General features: G+C 43.4%; 1 protein-coding gene across 1 annotated transcript; it reads left to right on the forward strand.

The window, feature by feature from the left end:
- The first annotated feature begins 977 nt into the window (after positions 1-977).
- STYXL2 (serine/threonine/tyrosine interacting like 2) lies at positions 978-13,362 on the forward strand. Its single transcript, XM_040567308.1, has 5 exons — positions 978-2,163; positions 4,380-4,474; positions 5,031-5,262; positions 6,032-6,249; positions 8,420-13,362. Exons 1-5 carry the CDS (start codon positions 2,051-2,053, stop codon positions 11,245-11,247), a joined length of 3,486 nt encoding a protein of 1,161 aa, XP_040423242.1. The 5' UTR covers positions 978-2,050; the 3' UTR covers positions 11,248-13,362.
- The last annotated feature ends 4,437 nt before the right edge of the window (positions 13,363-17,799 follow it).

The following is a 17,799-nucleotide window of genomic DNA, read 5'->3' on the forward strand; positions in this document are numbered from 1 at the left end:
CTTAGGCAGGTCCTACCTGCATGTATACATGGGAATAGTTGTGGTGGATTTTCAGGTCTGGCCATAATCCGCTGTTGCAGTTGTATCCTAACGAATCATGAACAGGATTTTCAGAAGCAATTCAGTGACTTAAAAGCACCACTTTTTATTGGGTGTCAATGGGGTATGTGCTCCTGCAACATTTAGGTCCTTTAAAAGCTCTGTTCTCCAATAATATGGAAGTCCATAAGCAAACATGTTCAGATCACTTCCTGCCTCATTTAGCAGTAATTAACAAGAACACATGTGATACTGCTTTTGAGAAGTGGCTAACAATTGCATTGCCCAGAGAAGACAGCTGTAGGATCAATACAGTTCATCCTCTTTTGGTACATGAAACCATTAGGATCTGTTCAAACCTGTAATTCGAAATCCATTTTCCCCTTGGTGTGACATGCAAGATTCAATCTATCACTTTTTCTTGTTCTTGCTTGCCCGCCCCAGTAACTGTTTAAAGACAAGTCTGGGCTATGAGTTCCTGTTTCATGGCTTTTCCCTGTCGTGATGTGGCGTCCCTGCAGATGTGGCCCCATCCCCATGTAGGGATGCACCACTCAAGTAAGAAGCAAGGAGGAGAGGCATCCCCTGCCCAGCATGACGCAGCAGCAGAGGTATCTGTGGTTTGAGGTAGATCCGTGTCCTTTTCTACATCCTTTCTTCTTTGCTTGTTTGTTTGCAAAATGAATCAACACTGGGATGTCACTGCATGACTCAGAACTGGAGCCACCGGTACAAGTAAATAACACTTCAGCTTTCATCATGTTCTGCCCCAGCTGAGCCTGGCCCACAAACTTTGCTGGGGAGTCAACGAGTTGGAAGGGGAGGTTTCTTCCTTGAATCAGCATCAAGGGAAGATGCAGTGTACCCAAGTCCTTGCCCTTCCAAAATGGAAATTCCACTTGCTTCTAGTGAGCCTGGAGTGGCTTACCCTGCACTGCATTTCCCAAGGACATCAGAGGTTGTACCAGCCTTTCAGGTTGTGCTCGGCAAGGTCCCAGTTGCGTGGAGGCTCCCTGAAGGCAGAGACCTGGCCTCACTGGCTCTGTGCTCTTCTCTGTGTGCCTCCTGTAAGGAGGAAACGTGGGGGGACCCATCCCACAGCAGGGAAGGAGTTAAACACTTGACCAGCTGCCATCTGTGAGGCACTGAATTCTTTCCCCGTGCAGTCCAGCAGCCAGTGCTGGGACAAGGCTATATTTAGAGAGCTGATAAAGGTTTGGTGCCGACAGTTGTCCTGCCCCTTAATGAAGAAGCCACAGAGAGAGAGAGGGGGCAGCTGGTTTCTCTCTCCCTCGTACTATTCCCTGCCAGGTTCCCTGCCCTACTCTCTGGGCTCCTTCGCCGTGCCCCTAACCGGGACCTACCCCTTCATCCAGGCACAGACGGTAAGTGCCATTTCCTCACTCCCGGCCTCCCCACTTGCTGCCCTGTGAGCAGCAGCTGCTCACACCCAGGGGGGTGGCAGTGGTTCCATTTTCATGCTCCCGGCCAAGCAATGGCCCCCGGGTGGGCATGGCAGCCTCCTAGCTACAAGGACAAAGTCCTGAGGGTTAAAGCTGGCCGAAGCCGTGGCGTTGGCCTGGAGCTTGAGGAGCGTTTCGTGCTGGGGAGGTGAGGTCTCATGTTTCTTTCCCCCGACACTCTTTGCGGTCCCGGTCTGGCAGTGTACAGCTCTGTCCAGAGACCGTGTGCAGGGGGGATAGAGTTTCTGCCCCGCCACCCCTTCCCTCCCGGCCTCCCTGCGTGCTTACTCACAGGCAAGAAGGGCTCCGGCACTCGCCGGGCACCAGCCAGGGAGCCGCATGAGGACATGGGATCAGCAGGCACCCTGGCAGAGAAGTCATTATGGTCATCTCGTGGAAAGGGCTTCTCATACCGCCTCCTCGCTCGGAAAGAGCCGTGAGCCCCCCCTGCCCACCCCTGTGGCCGGCGGACACTGCCAGCCTCGTGCCGCCCATAATGGTGCCACGTTTCGTTGTGACCCCTTCCAGCGGATCTTCCCTCAGCCGCCATGGCCAGCGGCAGAGACTCGGACAGTGAGCAGGTGGTGCCTGATGAGGAGGAGGAGGGCCCGGACGTGAAGGCGGTGCAGGCTCACTATCTCCGCAGCCCCTCGCCCAGCCGGTGAGTGTGTGTGGTGGCGGGTCGCCTGCCTTTCTGCTCCCCACGGAGGCACTTGGGTCAAGTGCGTAGTCTGTCTTTCTGCCCGTTGTAAGGACCTGTGGGTGTTTTATGTGCATGTTGGGCCTTCCCTGCCCCAGAAAGTCTGAGGGTCTTGGGATCTGTGTTTGGTTCAGAGCCATCTTTAGCTACAGGCTTTGGGCACTGAACAGGAGGCTGTCACCGCATGAGCAGGAATAGAGTTACTGCAAGCAAAACAAGCATTAGATGTGTTTTCTTCCAATATGAGGAAAGAAATCATCCCTTTGTACCCCTTTCCTAAAGCAAAATGCTCTGTAGGGCTTTCTGTACAAATTGAGATGCTTTAGCTGAAGGCAGGGAATAGGGATCTGTTTGAAAAGAACTCACCTCAGTGGCCTCACCAAGCAGGAGGCTGCAAAATATTTCCTATTAGTAACTGTGGGACACTGCAGGAAAATGAAGACAAAATCCTTATTTAATTTAACTACACATATTAAAAATTGTTTAGGAAGTTCACTGAGCTCACATAAAGTAAAATTAGTTGTTGATCCTCATAAATCACTCTCCTCCTGCTGACCAGTCACTCAAAATGAGCAGAAGCACCTCTTCGACGTATTGCTTTCCCTTCCCTTCCCTTCCCTTCCCTTCCCTTCCCTTCCCTTCCCTTCCCTTCCCTTCCCTTCCCTTCCCTTCCCTTCCCTTCCCTTCCCTTCCCTTCCCTTCCCTTCCCTTCCCTTCCCTTCCCTTCCCTTCCCTTCCCTTCCCTTTCTCCCCCTTTTTTTTTCCTTGCTGTTAGTACCAAATACAGTGATGAAAATGCCAAGGTCTTCTCCAAAGTGAAACCGTTGAAGCATCCAGCTGTTTTGCAGCCCCATGGATGCTTCAGGCAGCTACTGGTAAAATCTGTGGCTGTGGTGGCAGATTATCGCTGACTGTTATCTTTTTATTGAGCTTTGAAGAACCCTTTATAGTAAATGAAAATGAGCGCTGCAAATTTGTCTCAGCTCCTGTAGATGAGACTCCCCTTGCTCATCTCATAAACTGCCTAGAAGAGGTAGGAAAGGACTACTTTCAGTCACGGTTGACAAGTGCTGGAACCCAACGAGCCAACATGGATGAGCCCACTGAGCGGTTTCCAGTGGCGCTGTCTTCCATTTTGAGTATGTAGAATGAAAGCAGTTTAGCTGTCTTGCTGCATCCTGATTGCACATTAATCATCCTCCCTCTACTGCATTAATTAAATGCAAACAGTGCATTGCAAGTACTGAAAGGCTGCATTTCCAGATAGCTTCTCTGAGGGCAGCAACCTTGTACTAATGAACAATATAATCTTTGTGGAAGAAAATGTAGAGGGTGTACATCAGGGAAAAAGCTGGGCAAAATATTTTGTTAAGATGGTCTAAATAAGAGCAGAAGGTTTGCTTGGACTGTATAGGTGGACCCAGATGGGAATATATGTGTTTTCAAGACTGCGGCCTATTTTTTCTTAACAAAAAGTTGTGTAAATCACTCTGTGTGCCAAAAAAATATCCTCAAAGGTATTTGTGGGTTTCATAGTTGTTTCTGACCTGCAGTTAGGCAACACTGTGTGACTGGAGAGACTTAGCACAGATTCATGCTGTGAAGTAACCAGTGTACTGAGTAACTCAGGTAGATAATCACAGATTTCAATCAGACTGCTTGTACTGCAGTTCATGATAACTCAATGGGTGCTTGCAGACAATTAGATAACAGAAAAAATGCCATTTTCGTATCATAATTAGTTTTGAATTGCTTAATAAATTCTAGTTAGGACAATATTTATATCTGGCTGTCAAGGTGGGAGCTACTTGTGAGATTATTCCCTATGATCCATTCCTCTCCCTGTCTCGAAACCAGACATTGATCCTCTCTACCCAAAACCTTCTCCACCAGTCTATTCACTTGCACCCTCTGCCCACTGCAGCTCCTCTCACCTGAGACCTGTCTCTACATCCTGCAAACACTGGATGACAGGGCATATTTAAAGCCTATAGCACCCCTCTAGAGAGCAGTGTGAGGGTTGGGAGAAAAGCTGGGGCTCCCCTTCTATCATCAGTGGATACTCTCTGCTCCAGTTCCCTCTTGCTCTCCTCTGGAATGGGTAAAAGGACTAAAGTGATAGAGATGGGATCCTGGTGGAGGGCATTTACCTAATAGGAAGTGTGGTCGGTTGGCAGGTATTCAATAATATCGGACACTGATACAGAGAGCATCTTCATGGATCCTATCCACCTGTCATCTGCTGTGGCTGCCAAACAAATAATCAATGAAGGTAAGAGGAGGAAGTGTGAAAGAAAGAAGTAAGTAATAGAGACTTGAGTTGAAGCTGTTTTGCCTTTTTCATCCAGAGACCTCAAAATGACAAAAAAAAATGCCTTTATGAGCAAAATCATGCTTGAGACAGAGGTGAAAACCACAAAGAAACGACAATATACAGAAAGGTTTGGTGATTTCCTTTTAAGTTGTGCACTGAATCTGTGGCAGAATCGTGTACTATGGTGGTGAATACAATTTAAATGGTAGTTGCTTGCTGCAACAAGCTGTCCGCTTCCCTTCTTTTGGGGCTAGAATGAGCGTGCACTTAACTCCCAGGTCTTTGGCCAGTGTGGGTCTTTGGACTGAGAGGAGAGTGAACTATGCTCTTCCCATAACTAGCTATCTTGAGGCTATTGGATAAGCATGTACATGCATACATTGCAGACAGGACGGTGTAATGTCATTGAGAAAAAAAAGAAATCTCCAAGGGTTGTTCTGGAAACAAAGAATGTCAGGTCATACATTTGCTTTGTTTTTTACATGGTTTTAGTTACATTGTCAATTTATTCCAGAACTGAAGACAAAGGACATCAAGGTAGATGCAGTGTGTCCCAGGATGTTAGAGTCTGCACAGCAGTTGATGGTGGAAGACCTGTACAACCGAGTTAAGGAAAAGATTGATGACACCAGCTTGTTTAACACACCATGTGTGATGGACTTGCAGAGGGCACTTGTGAAGGACAGGCTGGAGACCCCCAGAGACGCTGTGGATGAAGTCTGGCCTAATGTCTTCATAGCAGAAAAGTGAGCATCAGTTTTTGTCATCCTGTTGCATGAGATTCCCAGTGAAGGGTCAGATGGAACCACTGAAGGCATAACATATATTAGATGCATCTAATACCTTTCATCCCCAGACAGCCCCAAAATGTTTTTTAAAATATGCTCACAAAGATCTGAGTGCTGGAAAGTAAATACTTGTAGAATACAATTCAGCAGCTTTCCTATGCTAGTTTGATGCTTCAGACAATTTAGGAAAGGAGAAGGGAAATGAGCCCAAATTAAATTCTTCTGATTGGAATTTGGCCCTGAAATTGAGACTAAAGTCCTTCTTATGTAAAAGAGAGTTAAAAAAGAAATTCCATAGCAAATATTGAGTGGAAATGGCTAGGTGTCCTGTACCATAGCTCAGCTGTCTGAGATACTTGTGCAAGTGACCAGCACAGAATTAAAAGGGGTTATAGTTTAAAACGTCAATTATAGGGTGATAAAAATGGAGAAATAAGTAAACAACCTGAACCTAAGATGGCAGGACAATTTTAAAATCAAGCTGGAGTTGAAACTGCGCATGCTGTGAGTGAGTGTGATACTGGTGAGAGCAGGTTTTTCATTTTCTTTTCCCGGTGAGTATTGGAGAAAAATATCTGCAGAACTCTCAAAGGACCTTAAGGTCTGAGAGGAGCCGCGTATTAGATGAGTGACGCAGATTGGGAATTGGGAAGCACTTGTAGCAGACAGTTTGAAACCTGAAATAGGTGCGCTGATATCTAACATAATTTTTTTTTTCTTTCTGAAGAAGTGTCGCAGTGAACAAAAGCCGTTTGAAGAGACTGGGGATCACACATGTCTTGAATGCAGCTCATGGTACAGGTGTATACACAGGACCAGGCTTCTACAACGGTCTGAGTATCCAATACATGGGCATTGAAGTGGATGATTTTCCGGATATGGATATCTCCAAACACTTCCGTCCAGCTGCAGAGTTCCTGGATGAAGCACTGCTGACTTACAGGGGTAAGAGAAAAAGATTAAACTGGTTCAGAGTGCTTGGGAATTAATGTGTGGAAGTATTACTCAGACAAACAGCTGATGCCACATCTGTAATTGGGTAGAGGGCAGATTGATTGTTCTTTGCATACAGTTACGGTGAACGCTTCCTGCCCATTTCTGCCATGCCTCATACAAAACAGAAAGGGGGCAGACTAGTGAGAGGAGGCAGCTTGGCAATCCCTGATGCAAGCCCCTTTTCTTTGGAATCAAACTGGGTGCAAGCCAGTTACCTCAGCTGCTTTGAAATCACCCTGCTATTGCAATGAGATGAAGCACTGCTCCAAGTTGTTATATTACTGTACGCTGTGAGTCTCAATTTTGCAAGGATGCTTCCTACAAAAAGAACAGGCTGGCTTACTAGAACAATCCAAAAAAACTGGGTTGAACCCCTGGGTGTCTGCACCCAGGCTGTTTTATAATTTTATGGACTCCAGTTCCATGGCAAATACTTCTGTGGGCCTCCAGTGTAGACTGGTCATTTTGTAGCATCTTCAGCAGACAATTAGAAAAATCTTTATTAAACCGAATATGAGAATGAACACCAGAATCGGTGATACTACTGTTGATTTTTTTATATGTATTAAATGCATTTAATTTCTGTAGAGAACAACAGGTTCCCTCCTAGTAGAAGTGGCAAGAAAAAAAATGAGAAGTTTTGTTAGTTAAATTAGCATGGAGATGCATAAGACAAGTTGAGCCAATTTTTATAGCTCACCACCACCAACAAGGGGAGGGACGCTCTACTCTTCTATGTTCTTACTCATAACTCCCATTTCTTCTCTGGGCGTATTACTGATGCTTACTTTGTGCCACTGCTGACATTCATCAACCATTCAACTCACTAATGCAGCAAAGCCAACTGCCCAGCAGGGAACAGAGAGTTTTTACTGGGCTAGTGAGCTTAACCGGATCATCAAAGGGCCCAGTGAGTACCAGAGACAACACAGGGGAGGATGCAGGGAGAAAGAAAAGTGTAGAAAGAAAGCAGAAGAATGAGATCTCCCCCTTTTGGTGAGCTGTTAGATAGGCTTTACTGGCTGTTAAAACACTGGGGAGGCATCTAGGGCTTTTGGTATGAAGAAAGGTACAAAAGACATGTTGGGATTGTCGGAATAGGTACATTAAGTAAATACTTACGGTAACACATCATCAGTCAGGAAGTGGTGTTTAAACTGGCTTCATTAAGCTTCTGTGCAAACAGCACGTTGATAAATTGGTGTTTATCACACATCTGGGAACAGTAATTTCAGTTATTTGCAGTCTAGCAAAGCCTCATTTATGCTCTCTTCATATTTACAAGCTTTTCTTTAACTTCAGTTCGCTATAAAACTAACTTTAAAAGACAATTCTTTTGTGCCAAAGCTTAGTTTTCCACAAGAGATGATTTCTGTGTAAATGGCCATGAAATACAGCAGATCCTCAGCTTTGATTCTAGCTCTTGTAGTCACTGTTTACATAACAGTGGGTCCCAAAAATACGGAGCATCTGTATCGCTTTGTCAGAGTCAAAATCAGCTCTCTTCTGCTAGTTGTTTGGTCATCCTATTCCAAGATATGCTCTGGCCTCCAGCCAGTCTACATATAACTGTCTGAGTGTACCTTCCAAACAGCAGATCAGGGCTCTGGAAAAAATATGATTAATTTAATATAAAATTGTATTTAAGTCCTATAATGTGCCTTATAGATACTAACTTATTTGCTTATCCTCCCAGTACCTTCCTGGAGGCTAGTGCTAATATCTCCTTTTTCACATATAGAGAAACTGAAGCATGGAAAGCTTAAATGTCTTGCCCCAAGTCAGCCAGGAAGTCGAGAATACTGCATCGCTTGTCTTTCTAATACCTGTTATAAGATTTTGATTATTTGGGGAAGTGTATAGGTGAAAATATGAATATTGTTTAGCTTGTTTTAAAATCTGCATGCCTTCTTTTGAGACTAATATTTTTTGTTCACATGTATGTAGATTTCTACTGAGATAAAACTAACAATAAATATTTACTGTTGGTTTCAGTCAACAAAACATATAATCTGTCTCATTTTTAACAGTATTCAGAGAATGTGTTTGTGCTGCATAACAGAACAACCTCTCTCTATTACTGGAAATAGTTAATTACTTCTATATTCAATGTCTGTAGGAAAAATCCTTGTCAGCAGTGAAATGGGAATCAGTCGCTCAGCTGTGCTGGTGGCTGCTTACCTGATGATCTACCACCATATGACCATTCTGGAAGCTCTGATGACTCTGAGAAAGAAGCGTGCCATTTACCCCAACGATGGCTTTCTCAAACAGCTAAGGGAGCTCAATGAGCAGTTGTTGGAAGAACGAGAGTTGGATCATACAGGAGACGAAGATGTCACTCCTAGTCAAAGTCCTGTTGCCCACGCAGGGACGTCTTCCCGGCTGTCTGGAGTTGGGGACTCAGAAAGCGTCATAGGAGCCAAAGCCCACTCCATCACAGTAGAAGAAGAGGACACCAGCAGCATGCTAGGTAGTCTTAGGAGCTCTTCATCAGTGGGAAAAACCAGCTGGGCTTCGAAACACTCCACCTTCATCAGTGAGGAGGAAGAGGAACAGTTGTATGAGGAATGGAGGAAGAAAGAAGGCCTGTCTGTAAAGGAATCAACAATTAACCATGGAAGAAGAACATCTCCAATGCTTCTGGCTCAGGAAGAGGAACAATCTGAGGAGGATGTAGAACAGCGAATCCACGACTGGCAGTGCAGAAATGAGAAATACCAAATGGGGAGTCCACCCAGGGAGGAGGATGGAGATTCCAGAATGGGAGGAAGACCTTCCCCATCAGGTGAATTTAGTGATGTTGAGAGTGTGAGCAGTTTTGAGATCCGAACCCTAAAACAACAGCTAGAAGCCAGTAGCTTTAGCAGGATGAGGAGGAGCCGCACAGACTCTGTGTCTTCCGAGAGCACCTGGGACATGTGGAACCAGAGGCTCCTGGAGATTGAGAAGGAAGCTGCTCAAAGGTATCATTCTAAGAATAAAAATACTGGGGAGAGGCGATCCTCAGAAACAGGAAGGGAGGAGAGGGATCTGGATGAGGAAAGTGTGTTTTCAGACAGTAGTTCCTTTTATAATTTCTGCCAAAAGAACAAAGACAAGTTGACTCCTCTAGAAAGGTGGAAGGTCAAGAGGATCCAGTTTGGCTTTCACAAGAAGGATTTAGAATCATCCTCATCTTCTGCACCATCTCCAGCTGAAGATGGCAGACAGGCAGATGGAGAGGAGACTGAAGGAAAGAGTTTGTCAGATATTAACCTGAGTGCTTACCAAGCTTGGAAAATGAAGCGGCAGAAGAAGGTGGGCAGTGAAAGCAAGGAGGAATTTGTGGAGTTTGCCAAAAGTGAAGATTCTGCTTCAGCTAAAAAGAAGCAGAGGCGTATAGAGCTACTTGAACGTTCAAAGAAAATCTTAGAAGAAAGCCAGTCCATGTGCAGCTGGGAGACAGACAGTACAATGAGTGGGAATATCCCACTGTCAGCTTTCTGGAGCTCAGCACCTTCTGCAAATGGTGCTGAGGATGCAGCTTCTACACTGAGCATGCAGACAAATCATTCATCTTTATCCCAGACCAGGAGTAGCACCAGGGCAATGCAGCCAAGTACACCCCTTCCCAATCTCCAAGTTGGCCCAGGTGGCACAATATCCATGGCAAGCATTCAGAACTGGATTGCTAATGTGGTCAGTGAAACCATTGCTCAAAAGCAAAATGAAATAATGATGCTGTCCCGTCCATCGTCTGCAATGGCCTCCAGCATAATGTCAGGAGACCTTGGCAGGCGTACAGATGATGATAAGGTTTCCCTTCTCAGTGCTCAGAGTGGCTCATCTCTTGCTGCCTCTCAGCTCCGCCAGCAGGACATGCAGAGGGCTGAGTCTCAGTCTGTCTTGTCCTGCAAGTCCTCAGCAAGTACAAGGACAGACGGGACTGGTTCAAACATGAAGACTACGCAAACAAGCAAACCACTGTACAGCCTCTTTGCTGATGATGTTGACCTGAAGAAGATCAGGAGGAAGGAGAAGGAGATACAAATGGAAATGAGAGAGAAAATGTCAGATTATCAAATTGAAAAGGTGGTCAGAGACAATAAACGCAGCACTTTGTTTAAAAAAAAGGTGACCAAAGGAGAGGAAAATGAAATAGAAGATGACACAGAGAGTACAAGAAATAGCCACAGGCACCCTTTGCAAGCAGATCTTGACAGAAATGATACAATCTTTGCTCTGTCCAGTCAATCTGCAAACACAGGTGCACAAAAATCAGAACTAGAGACTGATATTACAAAGTGGCTCAGTGGCCTGAAAGCAGAGAAAGAATCATCATATCATGATCAAAGTGAGAAGTCTAGAGAGAAATATAGCAGGTCATCCAAAGTTAGAGAGATGGATTCTGAAACATCCAGTTACAGATTCTCAAGATCCCAAAAAGAAGAGCTAGATAGCTGTTCCTCCTATGAGTCAAAAGGAGATTCTCTGAGAACCATGTCAAGATTTTCCTCTGCTTCTGCAAAAGAGGACAAAAAGATGTATACATTCACAAGGTCAAGGGTCAGCGAGACAAGTTCTGGAGAAAAGAGCCCAGAGCTGCGTGGTTTCAGCCAAACACCTGAACCCTCCTTTGACTCTGAATCCCCTGAACCATCTACACAGAGTCGAGTCAGATCTCATCACGTGGAGGCGTGTGAAGAGGAGGCCAGGTCAGACGTGTCAGAATTTGGAGCTAAGAGAAAGTTCACCCAGAGCTTTTCAAAGTCTGAAGAGGATGGAAAGAAAGAGGCAAAAGTGGAACTAAATGAAGAAAGATTTGCATCTAGACAGTTCTCTCAGTACAGGAGAAACATGCGGAAAGAGGAGGAAGAAGAAATGGATGATGATGCTATTATTGCTGCTTGGAGAAGCAGACTAGAAGAAACTACTGCAAAGCTCCGGCGGAGAAAGGAAGAGTGACCAAGAATCAGATTAGAGGAACACAAGCAGAGTCCCAGAGTCCCAGAATCACTCATCATTATATTTCTGATAATCCTTTGTGGTTTGTAGGGCATTTCCTGCAGATAGTTCTCTTCTTAATCAAAAGCGATAAAGGGAAGAGGTCAAGTTTTGGAAGTGTTTGTGGTTTTCAGAAAGAAGATGCTAGTATTAAATGATCAATGTAGGTAGGAACACAATGTTAGAAGCCATTAGGAGCCAGACGATGTTTCAGCAGTAAAGTCATGGTAGCATCTCAATTCAAAAGACCAATCAAATCCCATTTTGATTATTTCAATTTCCTAGTCTCGTTACAGACGGACATATTTTTTTTTCTAGGATTTTTTTGATCATAAAAAGTAGAAGCCAGCAGCCTTTTCTAGGAACTTGAAGAATGTTCCTCTCTTAATCAGTTTTACTTTATACCGCTGAGAAGATATTGCTAGGTAGGCTCCATTTTCTAAACCAGTCTTATGAATGTCTACAGAAATAAGATTGTTCTGGGGAATACATGTACTGTTTTCTTTAACTGAGTAGCTGAAGCAAAGTGAAATACTAGAAAAAAGAAAATGCCTCCTTCTTTTCATAAGTTCAGTGCAGTAATGAATGTATTCCTGTGGTACCATTGTTCTCATTAGATGGAGTCATCTTTGCTCCAGTATGATTGGTTCCTGCTAATAACTTTGGGTCAACAAAGCAAAAATGAAGTAGTACTACCATCTGCCTAACAATTATGTTCTGATCTTGTTCAAGATTCAGAGTTAGGGCTAGGACTAGTGTTGGGTTAGGCTGGGTTTCTGGAGTACTGGCTTCAGTTTGTTGTATGTATGCAGCTCAGCCGAGTCTGTGCTTTTATATGTCTATAGTCAGATTGTCATGTCTTGATTTTCAACACGTTTGCCTTCAAAGAAGAGAGTGATACCCAAACTGACCTCATAATAAAATGATGCATAGTTGAAGTGTTGGTTGAAGGCACTGTGCAAAGACTTACCTAAGGACGAAATGTATGCCTAGAGAATGTGGTACTTTGAAGCCTGCTTTTAGGAGGTGGTAGGTTTAATTGCCGTGTGACAGTTAATGTGCTGTTTGCATCGTGCGAGCTAGAGACCATTTTTCAGAGTGAGAGAAGGGAGTGCAGCCTCCACGTTAACTGAATAGGCTGCAGGAGGGCCTTGGGTCTTCCGTGCCCTGCAGAGCCTCGTGCATGTGAGACATGATGGCCCTGCCAGGGCTGCCACAGCGTCACTTGCGGGGCTCATATCAAGACTCTCCGTCTTTGACACATCAAAGTACCCAATTCTTTGTCACCAGTCAACTTCCTCCACCTCTTTCTTATAAACACCTAAGCCAGTTTCTCCTCTGGAGATATTTGTTTGCTCTTCTGTACAGACCGTGCTTGTAAATAACAAAACCCTCCGGCGGAGCTGAATATAAAACAACAATGGAGTGATGATGCTACAGTGCGGCATTGCTCTCTCACGGGTAGTTTTGTCTTTCGCTTTCTCGTCATCTCTTCTCCCCCTGACTGTGAAGCTTAGAGCTCACTATTAGCATTATGCTAGCACCTCTCACTGGTTTAATTGTGTAATATAGACAGTAATCTCCACAGGGCAAGGGCCTGGTCTTTATCCTTCTCTATATGATGCCATGCACATCAGCAATGCTATCTAAATAATGGTTACTGATAACAAAATGCAGCTACCAATTTTCCTAAACTTAGAATCGTTTCTCTCAACTATAACTCACTGATTAGACATTATCCCTGCTTCTCTAAAGATAAAGATGACTTTCTGACAGCCAGGACTAGGCAAATGATAGCTGATTATTGTCAGGTGAAAGGAGTCTCGAAATCAGGTGATTGAAAAATAACAGGGCTAGAAAAATAAGAAAAAGAACATATTTTACTCGTGTCAGGATTTTTTTGAGTAAACTCAGATTACATTTTTGAAGTACATAAGGAATACTGTCTTGTTAATGTTTCAGGCATCCAGAGGTGCTGCAAGGCTTATAATGCACTTCTACTACAATATAATATATAATACAATATATCCCTTACTTCTGCATACTTCCGTGAGGTTTTTCTTTAAAGTAGTGACATTTCAGGCTTTGATCCACATTCTGAGATTTTATATTGAATTTCTGCAATGTGCTAGGATAGGCATTTTCTGCTTTTCTTTACCTCTGGTAAAGTTGTTCTGTGCAAAACAATTTAATGCTTATGCATAACTGGAGCTTGCTTTAATTTCAGTCTAGAAAAGGTCTTAAGCATAAGCACGTGATCCGTCCTCTGTCTTGTCACAACAGTAAGCAGTTACTTAAGTTTTGACGGATCAAAGTGAAAGTGCACAATACCTTCTGGCAGTGAATTTACTTTTTTGTCAAAGGCTGGTTCCCTCTGAAAATCTCTCTCCCACTTCCTAAGGCTGGCTGCTGCTCTCAACAGAAATGTCTGTCCTCTGCAGGTACTGTAGGGGGCATCTCACACTGTAAAAGATGAGCATCATATGATGTAGTAATTGGTTTCATTTTGCACTGCACAGCACAGTCTTTGTTTGGGTAGCATTTTGATTTAAACAGTAATCCAGGTCTGCCGCACAAATAAATTATTCAAGACCGAAGGGCAGAATATGGTTCTATAACAAGGCTGAGCCAAACCATCCTGATAGCGAGCTTTGACCCTTCTGGGAAAGGGTTAAGTGGGTTCTGCTGACTCACTGAGGTAGGTGGCTTATTAGTTCACTTGTCTAAAAGGGAGATAAAAATGGTTTGCCAGGGAGAAGCCATCTAGGATGCTGGCTGAGCAGTCATGAGGGAGAAGCCTTAGAAACAGCTGAACTTTATTTTCTTATTGCTTATATCCTTGTTAATAAAGCCAAACCCCCAAAGCAATAAGGGGGTGGGGATAATTTTGGACTCCATTCAGTGTATGGCCTGTGCTTGAAAGCGAGTTGGGAAAAGCTCCAGCTCACAGGTATAAATTACGTGAAACAGTGACATAAAGACCTTGCATGGTGAAAATATTAAAGCATTCAGTCATAAGACCAATAACCAGGAGAGACAGAAATGAAGAGGTTGAAGGCAGGCTAGAAAGTCAGGTTTTAAGATGAGACTTTAGAAGGAGGTAGGGAATCACTGAAAGAGGAGAGGTCTGCACAGACTGTTTCAGGTGACCAGAGCTGCAGAGGGAGTGGTTTTTCAGCAATGACACTAGTCTAACATTAGACTAAAAGAGTAGGTAAGTATCCAAATTTATCTGGGAAGAATTTTTCAGAAAAGATGCACTGGGACTGATATTTTTGCTCAGCCTTGCTTTGCTGCCGTAGGCAGGAGGGTGTTTTTTTGTGTGTGCGTGTGGTTTGTTTTTTTAGCATTGTATAGTGGAAGGTGAAAGTGCAAGGAGCATCCATACAGTCAGTTAAGAATATAAACACAGGAACATCAGAAAGGCTATATGGGGTCAGACCAAAGGTCCATCTGGCTCAATATCCTGTGTCTGGTGGAGACCAACAGTGAATACCTAGGGAAGAATATAAGAGCAGTAATATAAGTGATATTTCCCCAGGATGATCGCCCAGCTTACAATCATTTGCAACTCAAGGACTTCCTGAGCCAGATGTGATATTTTTGTATTTAATAGCCCTTGATAGATTTTCCTTCCATGGAGGTGCCTAATCATTTTTGAGTTATAGCCATTATAGCCTTGTACCTGTTAGCCTCCATGATCTCTCGTGGCAAGAAGTCCTGTACTTACTATGCACTGAATGCTAAACCATCTGCTTTTTTCTTTCTGTTCTGAACCTGCCACCCACCAGCCTCCTTCAATGCCAAGATACTAATCCCTGTTTAGTACCTACATGCTCCACAAGACTTTACCCACCTCTATCATTATGCCCCATCCTTACCTTACCCACCTCTATCGTTACGCCCCATCCAACCCATCCTTAGCTGTCTGTTTTTCAGCCTAATCGAGTTTCTCATTCCTCAGTTGAGAGCTGGTCTATGTCTCTGATTACCCTGACCACTCTTCTTTGAACCCTTTCCAGTCCTACTTTATCTTACTTGAGATGAGGGACCAAGTCCTCACACAGTATTCATGGTGCAGGTGCAGCAGGGATTTATCCTGTGGCATAATTGCCTTCTTTATTTTTCTCTTTGTTCCTTCCCTGTTAACCCCTAACAGTTTGCATGTTTTTTGGCTATTACTGAGCACCAAGGTGACATTTTCACGGAACTATTTATTATATCCACAAAATCTTGTTGCAGGGTGGCAATGGTCAGCTCTGAGATCAAATTTTGATCTGAGGCTAAATTTTCTTATGTGCAATGCCTTACTTTTATTAACTTTGAACTTCATCTGCCATTTTAGTGCTCGGTCTCCTAGTCTCATTAAATCCTGCATTTTTTCACACCTGGTCTCTCATTTATAGTATTCTGTTTCCTTAATGTCCTTTGAACAATGTAGGAAGTATTTGGGAAGCAAAGAAGTTAAGGAGGGATACGTAAGAGAGAAACACATTTGATGTTGGTCCGAGTGAAGTAAGAAGAAAGGAAATGATGAAAGCCAGAGAGCTTGGAGATATGAAGTATCAGAAAAGAGATGTAAAGACAATAGGCAAATTAAGGAGCAGATCTACACTGGATGGAGAAAGCAAGATATGTATGGAAGCCCAAGAGGCTAATGCAAATATTCATTTGTTTAGATGTGTAAAAATATAGGGGGAAAGGTTATGGGGCAACCTGTTTGGGAAGGAAGGAGATGGTAGGATTTACAGAAACTATAAGTTTGTGGGAAATGGGAAGAGGACTGTGAGAAATGGTGACAGACATCGGTGGGACTTAAATGATAAAATGACATCTGCACTAGGTTGGGAATTCAAGTGTGGAAGAAGCAAGTTTGGAAGGAAGTGGAAATGTTGCCAAAAAGAATTATTCCAAATGTATCAGCTGCATTCGTCATGGTAGTACTGATAGGGGTAGGGCCATGGCCCATTTCCCCCCCTCCACTCTGGGAGTTTCAGTGCAATTTGATTTATTGCATGTGGCATTAGTTTAGACTGGGTGATTTTAAAAGGCGTTTAGCACCATTTTCTTTTTATACAGCTCCTTGAGAAATGCTTACACATTAGTGTAAGCTATAGTGGAGAGCTAGCTGAATTATAAGACAAAAAGTTTTAGCTGGGCATGGTTATGTTGCATTGTCTGCCTTTCCTTAAAGCATTTAGCTGGAATATATTGGGTATATACATTATAACATGAAAACATAGTATCCATGACCTTCCTAAATTTATAGACAAGCCAGCAGAGATGCAGAAAGCATGGGACTAATATGGTTTAGGGCCTGGAAACAGAAATTGTATGCTCATATGTTCCTGCAAAATCTCGTTGAGAGCTACCTACCTATTCTATGGAATTTCACTTGTCATTTAGAAAAGTAAAAATGTGTTAAATTTCTGGCTGTTTTAGTTGTGAAGGAACCTTCAAAAATGTGAACGATGTGTAACAAATAAACAGTTCTCTAGAGAGATGGGATCATAGCTCTGAATGGTGTGTGAATTGCCCCAGTCATCTCACCAAGGCATTAAGTTGTTTGCCTGGGAGTAATAAGTTAAATGCCAACAAGTTTTGTTATATTGTTCTTCATGTAAAAAGTGGAGAGAGGTTTAAAGTAGGTTGTACTGAGGTTGTTCATTAGGCAACTAGCATTGCCAGTACAAGCATAATCAACCTAAATGAACACCCTGTCACTGTGCCTAACCCTATGAACGTAAATTTTTTGGACACGGAAGAATTGTATCTTTCTTTTTTTCTTCAGGACTGCCTTTTGCTCTTCAGTACATTTTATTGTATTCAAGAGCTGATTTCATGTTACTTCCATCTATCCCTCTGTTACAACCTTTTACTAGCTTCTGAGCTCACTGTTTTTCTGTGCCTGCTGTTCCTCTACCAAAGGGTGCACACACACGCACACACACATGTATACATACACACACAGACACAAAGGGAAAACATCATTTGTGAGTCACAAAAGCAGGTAACAATATGGTTTCAGTCCTTCACAGGACCAACAAGTTAAAGAAGATTTTGGAATGTCTATGGCTCAGTATCTAGGTGTAGTGGTGCAAAAATCACCTAAGGGTTAGGAGAAGGTACAGCCTGTCTGTGCTTTGAACCTTCCCCTATGAATTGTGTTTCAAGGGGTTTTATTCGCATGGATCTTTAAAATAGATAAACTTAATCCTTACACAAAAAATGTAACTGTTCCCACAGATGATTCATACCTGGGAAATTTCAGACAGAATGGTTAACTTTTAGTTGTGATCTGGAAGACACAAATGAGTATAATGGAAAACTAGCTTCATTGTTAACTGTGGAGAGAACAATGTCTCTCCATAATCAATCAATCAATCACTTAGTTTTTTCCAGTGCACCCTTCATGCCAACATGCCTGAATGCTTTACGGTCATTAAATTAAATCAAAGAACACACCACAAAACGGACAAGGCCAGATCAATAAATCTTAAAACCTGATTCAAA

The sequence above is a fragment of the Cygnus olor genome, chromosome 1, assembly GCF_009769625.2.
Source record: "Cygnus olor isolate bCygOlo1 chromosome 1, bCygOlo1.pri.v2, whole genome shotgun sequence".
In the NCBI taxonomy this organism is placed as follows: domain Eukaryota; kingdom Metazoa; phylum Chordata; class Aves; order Anseriformes; family Anatidae; genus Cygnus; species Cygnus olor.